The sequence below is a fragment of the Sphaeramia orbicularis genome, chromosome 15 (assembly GCF_902148855.1).
Source record: "Sphaeramia orbicularis chromosome 15, fSphaOr1.1, whole genome shotgun sequence".
Taxonomy (NCBI): Eukaryota; Metazoa; Chordata; class Actinopteri; order Kurtiformes; family Apogonidae; genus Sphaeramia; species Sphaeramia orbicularis.
The window spans coordinates 703145-717573 of NC_043971.1; the positions used below are offsets into that span (position 1 = coordinate 703145).

General features: G+C 45.0%; 1 protein-coding gene across 1 annotated transcript in view; it reads left to right on the forward strand.

Annotated features, from left to right (window-relative positions):
* The window catches only part of pdzd8 (PDZ domain containing 8), a 39896-nt gene extending 32433 nt beyond the window's left edge, over positions 1-7463 (forward strand). Inside the window, exons 5-6 of the mRNA XM_030156523.1 lie at positions 1541-2994; positions 4776-7463. Coding sequence (XP_030012383.1) covers positions 1541-2994; positions 4776-5690 — 2369 coding nt within the window. The 3' untranslated portion in view covers positions 5691-7463. The remainder of the gene's footprint in view (positions 1-1540; positions 2995-4775) is intronic.
* Positions 7464-14429: the final 6966 nt, after the last annotated feature.

The window sequence follows — 14429 nt, forward strand, 5'->3', positions numbered from 1 at the left end:
CATAGAGGAGGAGGAGCGGGAGACTGCCAGGACAACAGTGAAAGAAGAGAGAGAGAGAGGAGGAGGAGGAAGAGAGGAGGTCATAGAGGAGGAGGAGAGGAGAGGAGACTGACAGGACAACAGCTGAAAGAAGAGAGAGGAGGAGGAGGAAGAGAGGAGGTCATAGAGGAGGAGGAGAGGAGACTGACAGGACAACAGCTGAAAGAAGAGAGAAGAGAGAGGAGGAGGAAGAGAGGAGGTCATAGAGGAGGAGGAGAGGAGACTGACAGGACAACAGCTGAAAGAAGAGAGAAGAGAGAGGAGGAGGAGGAAGAGAGGAGGTCATAGGGGAGGAGGAGAGGAGACTGACAGGACAACAGCTGAAAGAAGAGAGGAGAGAGGAGGAGGAAGAGAGGAAGAGTTTACACTGAACAGACTGAACAGATGAGTTTACACTGAACAGAGTGAACAGATGAGTTTACACTGAACAGACTGAACAGATGAGTTTACACTGAACAGACTGAACAGATGAGTTTACACTGGGAACAGAGTGAACAGATGAGTTTACACTGAACAGATTGAACAGATGAGTTTACACTGAACAGAGTGAACAGATGAGTTTACACTGAACAGAGTGAACAGGTGCAGGTCTGATGGGTCCAGTTGCAGCTAAAGCCATTGGTGAGACTTCAGAATCAGAAAAAGAGGCTTGTCTGGACCATGAAACAGCACCAGTGGAACTACTGAAGACTGGAAGAAGACTAGTGAAGACTACCGAAGACTACTGAAGACTGGAAGAAGACTACTGAAGACTGGAAGAAGACTACTGAAGACTACTGAAGACTGGAAGAAGGGCTTATGGACTGATCAAACCTCACACTGTTCACTCTTCTGATGCTCTGTCTCTCTTCTCTGGTTCATTCCTTTTCCTCTTTTCCATTTTTATAGTAACACTCCTTTCTTCAGTCCAGTCCTGTTCCAATAATGCTCCATGGGTCTGGTACCACAGTGTGTTCCACACTCCTGTTCTGCAGACACAGGGGGTTGAAGGAATTCACAAACGTTGGGACACCTGGAGGAATTGAACCACCAACTTTCCAGACTTGATCAACCTCCATTGCTGCAGAACTGCTTTCAGTTGTTCACCCATTTCTTGTTCTCCTTTTTGTATAATTCTGAAATTTACATTATTTTTCAGTTTTGTTTAACCTTACCATTTTTTTTTTTTTTTTTTTACCTCTGTCAGTTCACTCTGACCTTTGGACCAGTTCCAGCTGTTCATTGGACTGGAACTGCTGGAATTTACAGACAAAACTGGAACAAACTGGGCTGTTCGAAAACTGTGGACCGGTAGTGTATTTTTATGGAGTTGGAATTTTATCAGGAACTGTACAAATGAATACATTTTGCACATGACCCTTAGGTTTTCACCCATTTTCAACTGGCGAGCCTTCGAAGGCACAAACTGAACTGAAAAAGAACATTGTACAGACTCAGCTGGATCTGTGTTCTAACCTACAGCTGTTTGTGTTCTAACCTACAGCTGGTTCTGTGTTGGCAGGTGTCAAAGTGACATCTTCGGTTCAAGTGCCCAAACTGTTGAAACAGGCTGGAGACCGGGTGGTGGTTCTTTACGAGAGACCAGTTCGTCACCAGAATCCCTCTTTGGGGAGCCTAGGAACTCTTCAGGAGGGGTTTGGGCAACTAGAGGAAGGTGGTTTTATATCCCAGCCAGGGGGGTATGAGGAAGACCCAGCCCCCATCACCACCCTGTCCGACAGCAATCTGCTATCTGACAGCAAAGACCTGGACTCAGAGTTTGAAGAGCTGATTGTTGACCCCAAACCCACTCAGACTGGTGCCCCCAACAGCGCTACAAGTACCGCTGAAACAAAGGAGGATTTCTTACTTACAGTAAACCAAAGCCCCAAAAGGACTGTGGCCACCTTGGCCTCAAAGCCCCTCGGTACCATATCGCCTATCCTCAACCGAAAGTTGAACCTGGTGGGTCTGCAGTCGCCTCTAAAGCCCCAGCCCAAAGAATCGCCAAAGCCCTCGCCGCATAAGTCCAGCAGTGACCAAGGAGAAGGTCCGCAACGCCCTACTGTTCCTCCCCCACCTGTTCCCTCTCGCCCCCCAGTGCCGCCAAGACCTCAGATCAGGTTGACCTCGGCCTCCTCTGAAATCAGTCTTTTAGAAAACATTGATTCAGTTACAAGTACGAATACTTCTGTCACTTCTACCGCAACTACAACAGTCAGCACTTCTGAAAAATCTCCTGAAAAAGCTCCAGTGAGCACAGCTGGTGAGGACAAAGCCAGTGCTGAGAAGACGTGTACCAAACCAACCGAGACAAAACCATCCACCAGGCCTGCGGACTCAAGTGACGAGCTGCCCGTCCCTCCCAGTCTGACAGGCAGCGCTAAAACCGACCAAGCCAAGGACAAGGCTTCAGAGAGCTCCTGTAGCACACGAGACAGTCTGGACGATCACTCCCTTTGGGAATCTGCAGAAACCACGATCCGTAACCAAACTGCACGCTGGTCCAAGGCCTCTGTTGTGTTTGAGGTGGAAAGCAACCATAAGTACCTTAATGTGGCCCTGTGGTGTAAAGATCCCTTTAAACTGGGCAGCTTGTTGTGCCTGGGTCATGTTAGCCTCCAGCTGGAGCATATAGCCCTGGAATGTATGGCCACATCTTCAGCTGAGTACCAGAGCACCTTCAGACTGGGGCCTCCTGAGCCCAGAGCTAATGTGAGCCGCACCGCTCTACGAAGCCTCAGCACCCACAAAGGCTTCAACGAAAAGCTGTGCTACGGAGACGTGACTCTGAACTTCTGTTACTTAGCTGAGGGGGAGGTGGAGTATCCTGGAGGACTGGCAGAACGGGAGCGGGAGGGCAGTCTCCATGAAGAGGACCTAAGGGAGCGCGACAAGGAGCACATTCCCTCGGCTCCACGCGACGATTTGGCCTACGGTGCCATGCAGCTAGTGGAAGTTCGACACAACTTCCAGGTAGGACTGCGTAGAGGTAGATCTGATGTAGGAAAACAAAATATATATGGTCCTGTCACGAACTGATGTGGACTGGAAACCTGATTTGTTCCAAGTATTTACTATATGTCCCAAGAAAAATTACAATTGGACTTTCCGCATTGATAACTTTCAAAATAATTAATTAATCTAAATGTTATTCTAGGGTATGAAACTATAGCTTGTTTCCTCCATCTTACAGGAAACTCCATTTAATTTGGTTCAGTGGTCCCGGACTAAAGTGGATCTGTGGAAAACAGGTCATGGGTTCCATTCTTCTTTCTTCGGGGCATTCCGATCAAACCTTTCTCTAAACTCCTCCCTTACCTGGTCATCACAGAGTACCTTAAAGCTGCAGGAGACTTTCATCACCAGTGTTTCCTCAGATCTGTCCGTTCTCAGTTTGTCCTCAGTCTCATTGGTCCCTTCGTCTGTCTGAATCTCTTCCTCATGCTGAACAGTTTCTTAGTTCCATCCCTAAACAAACCATGTGTTTACAAACAGAGTCAGGAGGAACTGGGCATCTGAGGAATTTTGTCACAACGTGCATTGTGGGAAACGAAGGCTCTCACCGCCGCCTGGCAGCGGCAGCAGCTGTGACACTATATGATATTATATGGATGAAACAAACACAACACGGAAACAGCTGAAACACGGAAATGGCTGGAGGCAAGCGGAGCTCCGCATGGCAGCAGCAGCTGCAAGAAACACGACATGAAAATGGCCGGAGCTCCGCTTCCTTTTAGCCGTTTCCATGTTTCAGCTGTTTCCGTGTTGTGTTTGTTTCATCTATATAATATCATATGGTGTCACAGCTGCTGCTGCTGCCAGGCGGCAGCACGAGCCTTCATTTCCCACAATGCACGTTGTGACAAAATTCCTCAGATGCCCAGTTACTCCTGACTCTGTTTGTAAACACATGTTTTGTTTGGGGATGGAACTAAGAAACTGTTCAGCATGAGAAAGAGATTCAGACAGACGAACGGACCAATGAGACTGAGGATAAACTGAGGATGGACAGATCTGAGGACAAACTAGGACCAAAGTGTCCCACAGCTTTAACACTGCTGACCCATCAAACTGAATTTCCAGTTTGAGAATTGGATCGGTCAGACTCCCAGTGAAATGCGTCTTAGGGAACAAATGCAAAATGTTCATTTTCAGATCAGTCCGTCTGTCGACACCCAAACCTCCCAGAGTTCACACCACTGAGAGAATGTTCTGCACAGTTTGAATGTGTTGGTTCTGTCAGCTGTGAGCAGAATATTTTCATTTATATGGATGGAAGAACATCCAAGAATGGAACCCATGACCTGTTTTCCACAGATCCACATTAGTCTGGGACCACCGAACCAAGATGGAGGAAACACGGTACAGTTTCAGACCCCTGGAAGAACATTTAGATTGATTCATTATTTAGAAAGTTATCAGTGCGAAAAGTCTGATTGTAATGTTTTTTGGACATACAGTAGAACAATATCCTCAATCAAAATATTCTCATCACACTGATGATTTAAAACAAATTATCAGTTCCCAAATGCTGTGATTTTCGAATACCGTGTTTTTTACCCTTCGTTAAAATCCGAACATTGTTTGAAACAGTTCAGTCATTATTGCTAATGGTTCTATTTGAGTCCAGTTTAGTTTATTTCCTTTTAGTTTAGTTTGTTTACGTTAGTTGTGTAAAGGAATCTGGTAAAGTAGGCATGTCATTGGTTGGTGCCACTGCATCCGTATCTTGACTGTCATCCTTTGGTTTTCAGGACACTCAGTTCCAGAACCCCACCTGGTGTGAATACTGTAAGAAGAAGGTGTGGACCAAGGCGGCCTCTCAGTGCATGGTCTGTGCCTATGTCTGCCACAAGAAGTGCCAGGACAAGTGCCTCGCCGAGAACCCCTTCTGCGTGGCGGCCACCGAGCGCCGCGGAGCCGACCCCGAAGCCAAATCCACACTGAACCGGGCCACCACCGGCCTGACGCGCCACATCATCAACACCAGCTCCCGCCTGCTCAACCTGCGCCAGGTTCCAAAGACCCGACTGGCGGAGCAGACCAACGACACGGCGCCCGGGACAGTGGAGCCGTCACCCAAACACACCCCCAACACCTCCGACAACGAGAGCAGCGACACAGAGACCTACACCAGCGGCGCCAGCCCCTCCAAGCAGCCCGCCGGGAGCGCGGGCAGCGGGAAACTGGTACGCAAAGAAGGCGGTTTAGACGACAGCGTGTTCATCGCGGTGAAGGAGATCGGCCGCGACCTGTACCGGGGGCTGCCCACCGACGAACGCTCACAGAAGCTGGAGCTGATGCTGGACAAGCTGCAGCAGGAGATCGACCAGGAGCTGGAGCACAACAACGCCCTGCTGCTGGAGGAGCGGGAGGCAGCCGACGCCAGGCGCAAGGCGCTGATCGGCGCCGCCCTGGCCAAGTCCGGAGAGAGGCTGCAGGCACTGACACTCCTGATGATCCACTACCGAGCCGGCATCGAGGACCTGGAGTCCGTGGAGAGCACGTCGCCGTCGGAGCAGCCGGGCTTTAAGGGCAAAGGGGAGGGGCTGGAGGAGGAGGGGCTTCTGGGGGCAGAAGTCTACGACAGCGACACCTGCAGCCCCGTGGAGGTGCAGCTGCTGGATGACATCACAGAGGAGCAGATCTGTGTGGAGGCGCTGCATTAGAACCACAGAGGAACCCCCAGAGGAACCCCCGGAGGAGCAGGTGTGCAGTAGAACCCTCTGGAAACACATGGGGCTGGTTCTGGTTCTGGTTCTGGTTTGTGCCTCCCAGTGAAATGAGATTGTAAATGGACCCTTTGTGTTTTGGTGATGGTGGACGTTGGGCTCCTGCGTTTTTTACAAAGTGAAGGACTTTCTGCCCCGACAACACATTGTTCTGAAGGGAACCTGAACGCCCCACTGTTCTGAAGGGAACCTGAACGCCCCACTGTTCTGAAGGGACCCTGAACGCCCCATTGTTTTGAAGGGACCCTGAACGCCCCACTGTTCTGAAGGGACCCTGAATGCCCCATTGTTTTGAAGGGACCCTGAACGCCCCATTGTTTTGAAGGGACCCTGAACGCCCCACTGTTCTGAAGGGACCCTGAATGCCCCATTGTTTTGAAGGGACCCTGAATGCCCCTCCACCCTCAGTCCTGCTGCATGTTGATCCTCCTGTTGGTGTTTTTTTTTTCTTTGTGACTTAAACTGTCTCCAGGGTCTGTTTCAGTTTGTGTGAACACTTCATATTAACGCACACATAAAAACCCCATTAAATTATGAAAATACTTACTTTTATAAACTATCCAAACAAAAAAGATGTGAATAAATTGAAAAAACTAAAGTTTCTAAAGAAAAATCAATCCTTTGGTGGGCCTCATTGGAACCTTTGGTGGACCACATTGGGACCTTTGGTGGACCACATTGGAACCTTTGGGGGGCCTCGTTGGAACCTTTGGGGGGCCTCGTTGGAACCTTTGGGGGGCCTCGTTGGAACCTTTGGGGGCGTTTATTTGGCCCCTGGTCCACATGTTTGACAGCCCTGCTGTAGTCGTTGCTTCTTTACGTCCACATTGACTCTTTCTTGGTCGTTGTGAAACTGTTCTTCATGCCTTCTGGACCCTCTTGGTCTAATTTTGACCCTCTTGGACTCTTCTGGACCCTCTTGGACTCTTTTGGACCCTCTTGGACTCTTCTTGAACCCACTGTTCCCTTCAGTCTCATCAGAATTCCTTTCTTTATTTCATTTTTTCCATCAGAATTCCTGCTCACTGATGCTCAGCCGTTGTGTCAGTTCTTATTTCATGTGTTTGTACAGAGGCAGACATGTGCTTTATGTCCAGCAGATCCAGTCACAGACATGTGCTTTATGTCCAGCAGATCCAGTCACAGACATGTGCTTTATGTCCAGCAGATCCAGTCACAGACATGTGCTTTATGTCCAGCAGATCCAGTCACAGACATGTGCGTTCATATGAAGTGTTCCATTCTTTCATTTTGAAGGAAGGAGGAGAATTACTGGAGTTTAAAAACAGGGAAAACCCGGCTGTGCATTTGTCTAAACTCAAACATATCCCCTGTTTTCAGCACTTTGGTTTTGTTTTTTTTTACTGTAATATATTGCGTTTTAGTCTCCCACCCCCGCCCCCCCCTTGCTTTTAAAGCTGTGTTATCACATGTCCAAATGTTAGTGAACTGAACCCTCTGTTGTGTTTTTTTGTGTCCTTCTTTCGTTTCATTTGTTCTTGGTTCGGCCTCATTATTATTATTATTATTATTATTATTATTATTATTATTATTATTATTATTATTATTATTATTATTATTGTTCTTCTTCTTCTTGTTTTCTTGAAGGGTATAAACAGATAAATGTCATAGGTTTTTATTCATAAATTGACCATTAAAGATTGTAAAGATTTCTTGCCATGTATAATTTAGTTCTGACCCCCCCCACCACCACCACCACCACCACCTCAGGTGTGGCGTTTGTTCCATATTTCCTTCGTTCAGTTTCTGAATGTTGCCTGAATGCAGAACTCTTCAACATTTCTAGAGCTGCAACCGATTAATCGACTCCAAGTGATAAAAAAAAAACCCATTCAAGCTCATTTCTCCTGAATCAAACCTTTGTTTCCTTCATTTCTCTGCTGTTAAACATTGGTTCCACTGTTGGGTTTCACATGGACGCTTATTGTGATGCACAAAGAAGCTTCAATTCAGGAAAACTGACAGAGAAGATTTCCCTTTAATCAGTTCCAGTCGATTAATTGAATCATGAATTTTTGCACCTAATGGATTAATGGTTTGCAGCTTTACATTTCCTTCATGTGTTTGTCGACAGCTGTTCTGGTTCTGGTTCTGGTTCTACTTCTTTTTTTCCTGTGGATCGTTTTCACGCCCACAAATTTGAATGTATGTTCATCCCTTTTCTGTGTTTTCTATGTAAATACACCCCCCCCCCGCCCCCAACCCCCCTTCCCCGTCCAGCGCTAATGGAGCCTATTCCAGTGGTTCAGACGTCCACCACATCCCAGAATGCAACAGCCACAGGAAATGTGTGTGTGTGTGTGTGTGTGTGTGTGTGTGTGTGTGTGTGTCCAGATGTAATCACGGTTAGGGCTGTGAGAAAATGTATGTTCTGCAATATATCCTGATATTTCATTTGACAATCCTGTATGGCTATTCAAAAGTACTGTATGAATATTTGCAGGTGTTTATTCAAATGCAGATATTGTGGAGGTTCATTTATGTTTTTTGTTTATGTTTTATTTATTCTTATTTCACACTCTTTTATTCAATAATGTTCGTTCCTTTGTTGGATTGAACTCAAATCCTGTTCTGATGTTAGTTGTGAACTAATAGAATCTGAACATTTGAACAGGATCTGAAACTAATGTCTGTAAAACAGAATTTCAGTTTGAACACAGTTTGAACATTTGATGACAGAACATTAGATCCTGTTGGGATCAAATACTAATGTGTTTACTATTTGTGCAGATTTCTGCTGGAATTCAGTTCTTCCAGGAAATGATCATTTAAAAAACAGGAACAAACCAAAAATGGCCTTTTTAACAGTATCATGAAATATTGCGATACATGTTCTGGTGATCCTAGTGTTGTGGTTTTTTTCTCATATCTCACGTTCTGGTCCTCATCCTGGTTCTGGTCCTCCTCCTGGTGCTGATGCTCAGCGGTGCGTCCCGTCCTTCTGCTCAGTCAGATCCTTTTGTGTCCAACGGTCGATGCTCAGTTTGACGGATTGACTTTGATTGAGTTCTAAAAATATGTGGAGCCAGAGGCAGGTTCAGGTCTGAGTCTGTCAGTCACATGTTCAAGCAGCGAAGGAAGAAAACGCACCAGGAAATAAACAGCTGACAAAGACACCCAGGAAATGGACCTGAAGTGGGCCCAACCGGGACCGTCCAAGAACCAGGACCATCCGAGTCCTGTAGGTTCAGGTTCAGCCCAGTTGGACCTGAAGTGGGCCAAACCAGTCCAATAATGACAGAATAACCTGGAAACAAAAACAACTCTAAGTTTTAGATGAAAAACAAAACCCACTAAATTATGAAAAGATTTACATTTTATATAAAAGATGTGAAAAATCTGAAAACAATTCAATTTAATTAGAAAAATCAGTGCAATTTTAACAATGTTCTGCCTCAGTTTATCATTTCTACATGTACTTTTACACACAATGTGACACAAACATGTGGAAACAGACAGAAATCTGCACAAATCCTGAACACATTTTTATATGATCCCAACAGGATCTAATGTTCTGTCACCAAATGTTCCAACTGTGTTCAAACTGAAATTCTGTTTTACAGACATTAGTTTCAGATCCTGTTCAAATGTTCAGATTCTATTAGTTCACAACTAACATCAGAACAGGATTTGAGTTCAATCCCAACAAAGGAACGAACATTATTGAATAAAAGAGTGTGAAATAAGAATAAATAAAATATAAACAAAAAAGAAAAACCAAACTGAAGCTCCACCATATCTGCATTTGAATAAATACCTTCAAATATCCATACAGTACTTTTGAATATCCATACAGAATATGTCAAATGAAATATTGCGATCTATCGCAGTTTCCTGCTCATCTCCACATTGCCCAGCAGGTGTCAGTAAATGTCACACACTGAAGCTTCCATCTGAAACGGCTGAAGCAGCATTTTATTGTCTGGATTTGGACTAAACCTGGCTCTAAAACCAGTTTAACACCTGCTGAAGAGACCATAAACGATCACTTCATTATGGAATAATTCTCACATTTTCTAATACAGTCAGCAGCTTCTGTTTGAGGAATTTTTCATATTTTCAACCATCAAAAAGCAGGAAGGAGTTTGTCTGTGTCAGCTTTCACACAAAATCTGAGTTTGGCTGTTTTGGGGTTTTTTTGTCTTAAATCTGGTTAAAATCTGCCTCTGTTTTTTTTTTTTTTTTTCTTCAGATCTGACTCCAACACTGGCCCAAGTTCCCATCCACTGTAGTCTGCTGTTACAGAGAACGCTGAATGATTATTATTATTATTATTATCATTCCATGTTCTTGTGCTTACATTCCAGTGGAACTCTTTGGCCTGTGTTCAGGTTTCATGCAGTTAGAGTTCCTGCAGATTTGGACTTTTCAGAACAGAGTCAGTGAAACTTTAACAGGAAGTGAAACTGTTGGCTTTAAATGAGTCCATGGTGTCGAAGGCATCCTGAACAGTAGAACCAGAGGCGCTGGTGGACCCACATGTTCTGAGCTGGTTCTGGTTCTGGGTTCTGGTTCTGGTTCTGGTTCTGGGTTCTGGTTCTGGTTCTGGTTCTGGACGGGTTGCTCCATGTGTCTGTTTTATCAGTGACTGTAGACTTTAATTTTCTTGTGTCTTTTTTTGTGTAATATTTTTGTGGAATTGAATCTGATTGAATCTGTGTCTTTCTGGTTTTGGTGTCCCCCTGTGCCCTGTGTCCTCCATCCGTCCGTCTGTCCCTCCATCCCTCCGTCCTTCTGTCCTCTGTCCGTTTGCTGTCATGGGTTAAAGGAGGCTTTAGTTTTTCCTTGGGGTCCATCATGTGCAGTTGGCTGTTGCTGCTGTTACTATGTGCTCTTCTTCTTCTTCTTCTTCCACATAAACTCAAGTCACTCCTCTGCTTCTGCCCCCCCCCCATTCTTTGAATTGCACTTCCACCGTTGCTTCCTGCAGGTCAGCTGACTTGTTGGTTTGTTTTCTGTGTTCGTTTCCAGAAGGTGGTGTGATGAAGCTTTACTGTACAGAAATAAACTGTAATAAACGAGCTCTGATCACAACTGGAGTTGAGCTCAGTCATTTCAAACCGGGGGGGGGGGCAACCTGTGGGTCCATGTGGTTCTTTCTAAGAATGCACCCATACCACTATTTTCCAGACCCAGTACAAGTACAAGGACAAGTACAAGTACTTCCATTTGAAATGAAATGCTCAACACTCACCCCTTCCTTAAATGTCCAGTCAAACCCAGACTGCACTCAGTGGAATCAGGGTACATGTGGATTCATATGTGTGTGTTCACATGCATGTGTGCACATGCGTGTTCATGTGTGCGTTCACGTGTGCGTTCATATGTGTGTGTTCATATGCATGCTTTCGTATGTGTGTTCATATGCGTGCGTTCACGTGTGTGCATTCATATGTGTGCGTTCGTGTGTGTGTCCACATGTGTGCATTCATGTGTGCGTTCATATGTGTGTTCATATCCGTGCGTTCACGTGTGTGGATTCATATGTGTACATTCACATGTGCGTTCACATGTGTGCATTCACATGTGTTCATATGTGTGCGTTCATGAGTGTATTCATGTGTGCATTCACATGTGTGCGTTCACATATGTGTTCATATGTGTGCGTTCATGTGTGTGTTCATATGTGTGTCTGTTCACATGTGTGCATTCACATATGTGTGTTCATATGTGTGTTCATATGCGTGCGTTCATGTGTGCGTTCATATGTGTGTTCATGTGTGCGTTCATGTGTGTTCACATGTGTGTTTATATGTGTGCGTTCATATGTGTGTGTTCACATATGTGTGTTCATAAGTGTGCGTTCATATGTGTGCATTCATATGTGTGTGTTCATGTGTGCATTCATATGTGTATTCATATGTGTCTGTTCATATGCGTCTGTTCATGTGTGCATTCATATGTGTGCGTTCACATGTGGTTCACATGTACAGTACAGGCCAAAAGTTTGGACACACCATCTCATTCTTTGCATTTTCTTTATTTTCATGACTATTTTCATTGTAGATTCTCACTGAAGGCATCAAAACTATAAATGAACACATGTGGAATTATGTACTCAACAAAAAAGTGTGAAATAACTGAAAACATCTCTTATATTCTAGTTTCTTCAAAGTATCCACCCTTAGCTCTGATGACTGCCTTGCACACCCTTGGCATTCTCTTGATGAGCTTCCAGAGGTAGTCACCTGAAATGGTTTCCACTTCATAGCTGTGCCTTGTCAGGGTTACTTAGTGGAATTTCTTGCCTTATTGATGGGGTTGGGACCATCAGTTGTGTTGTGCAGAAGTCAGGTTGATGCACAGCTGACAGCCCTATTGGACAACTGTTAGAATGCATATTATGGCGAGAACCAATCAGCTAAGTAAAGACAAACGAGTGGCCATCATTACTTTAAGAAATGAAGGTCAGTCAGTCTAGAAAATTTCAAAAACTTTGAATGTGTCCCCAAGTGCAGTCGCAAAAACCATCAAGCGCTCCAACGAAACTGGCTCACATGAGGACCGCCCCAGGAAAGGAAGACCAAGAGTCACCTCTGATGCTGAAGATAAGTTCATCTGAGTCACCAGCCTCAGAAATCGCAAATTAACAGCAGCTCAGATTAGAGACCAGATGAATACCACACAGAGCTCTAGCAGCAGACACATCTCTACAACAACTGTTAAGAGGAGACTGCGTGAATCAGGCCTTCATGGTCAAACAGCTGCTAGGAAACCACTGCTCAGGAGAGGCAACAAACACAAGAGATTTATTTGGGCCAAGAAACCCAAGGAATGGACATTAGACCAGTGGAAATCTGTGCTTTGGTCTGATGAGTCCAAATTTCAGATCTTCGGATCCAACCGCCGTGTCTTTGTGCGACGCAGAAAAGGTGAACGGATGGATGCTACGTGCCTGGTTCCCACCGTGAAGCATGGAGGGGGAGGTGTGATGGTGTGGGGGTGCTTTGCTGGTGACGCTGTTGGGGATTTATTCAAGATTGAAGGCAACCTGAATCAGCATGGCTACCACAGCATCCTGAAGTGACATGCCATTCCATCCGGTCTGCGTTTAGTTGGACCATCATTTATGTTTCAACAGGACAATGACCCCAAACACACCTCCAGGCTGTGTGAGAGATATTTGACCAAGAAGGAGAGTGATGGAGTGCTGCGCCAGATGACCTGGCCTCCACAGTCACCGGACCTGAACCCAATCGAGATGGTTTGGGGTGAGCTGGACCGCAGAGTGAAGGCAAAAGGGCCAACAAGTGCTAAGCATCTGTGGGAACTTCTTCAAGACTGTTAGGAAACCATTTCAGGTGACTACCTCTGGAAGCTCATCAAGAGAATGGCAAGAGTGTGCAAGGCAGTCATCAGAGCTAAGGGTGGATACTTTGAAGAAACTAGAATATAAGAGATGTTTTCAGTTATTTCACACTTTTTTGTTAAGTACATAATTCCACATGTGTTCATTCATAGTTTTGATGCCTTCAGTGAGAATCTACAATGAAAATAGTCATGAAAATAAAGAAAATGCGAAGAATGAGAAGGTGTGTCCAAACTTTTGGCCTGTACTGTATGTTCATATGTGTGCATTCATATGTGTCTGTTCATATGCGTGTGTTCATGCGTGCGTTCACATGTGTGTTCATATGTGAGCGTTCATATGCGTGTGTTCATGTGTGCGTTCACATATGTTCATATGTGTGCGTTCACTTGTGCGTTCATATGAGTGCGTTCATAAGCGTGCATTCACATGTGTGTGTTCATATGTGTGCGTTCATATGGGTGCGTTCATGTGTGTTCATATGTGTGCGTTCATATGTGTGTGTTCATATGTGTGCGTTCATATGTGTGTGTTAATATGTGTGCGTTCATATGTGTGCATTCATTTTTGTGTTCATATGTGTGCATTCATATGCGTGTGTTCATGTGTGCATTCATATGTGTGTGTTCATGTGTGCATTCATATGTGTATTCATATGTGTCTGTTCATATCCGTCTGTTCATGTGTGCGTTCATATGTGTGCGTTCACATGTGGTTCACATGTATGTTCATATGTGTGCATTCATATGTGTCTGTTCATATGCGTGTGTTCATGCGTGCTTTCACATATGTGTGTTCATATGTGAGCGTTCATATGCGTGTGTTCATGTGTGCGTTCACATGTGCGTTCATATGCGTGCGTTCATAAGCGTGCATTCACATGTGTGTGTTCATATGTGTGCGTTCATATGGGTGCGTTCATGTGTGTTCATATGTGTGCGTTCATATGTGTGTGTTCATATGTGTGCGTTCATATGTGTGTGTTCAAATGTGTGCGTTCATATGTGTGCATTCATTTGTGTGTTCATATGTGTGCATTCATATGCGTGCGTTCATGTGTGCGTTCATATGTGTGGGTTCATGTGTGCGTTCATGTGTGTTCATATATGTGCGTTCGTGTGTGTTCACATGTGTGTGTTCATATGTGTGCATTCATGTGTGTGTTCATATGTGTGCGTTCATATGCGTGCGTTCATGTGTGTGTTCATATGTGTGCATTCATTTGTGTGTTCATATGTGTGCATTCATATGCGTGCGTTCATGTGTGCGTTCATATGTGTGGGTTCATGTGTGCGTTCATGTGTGTTCATATGTGTTTGTTCATGTGTGTTCATATGTGTGTGTTC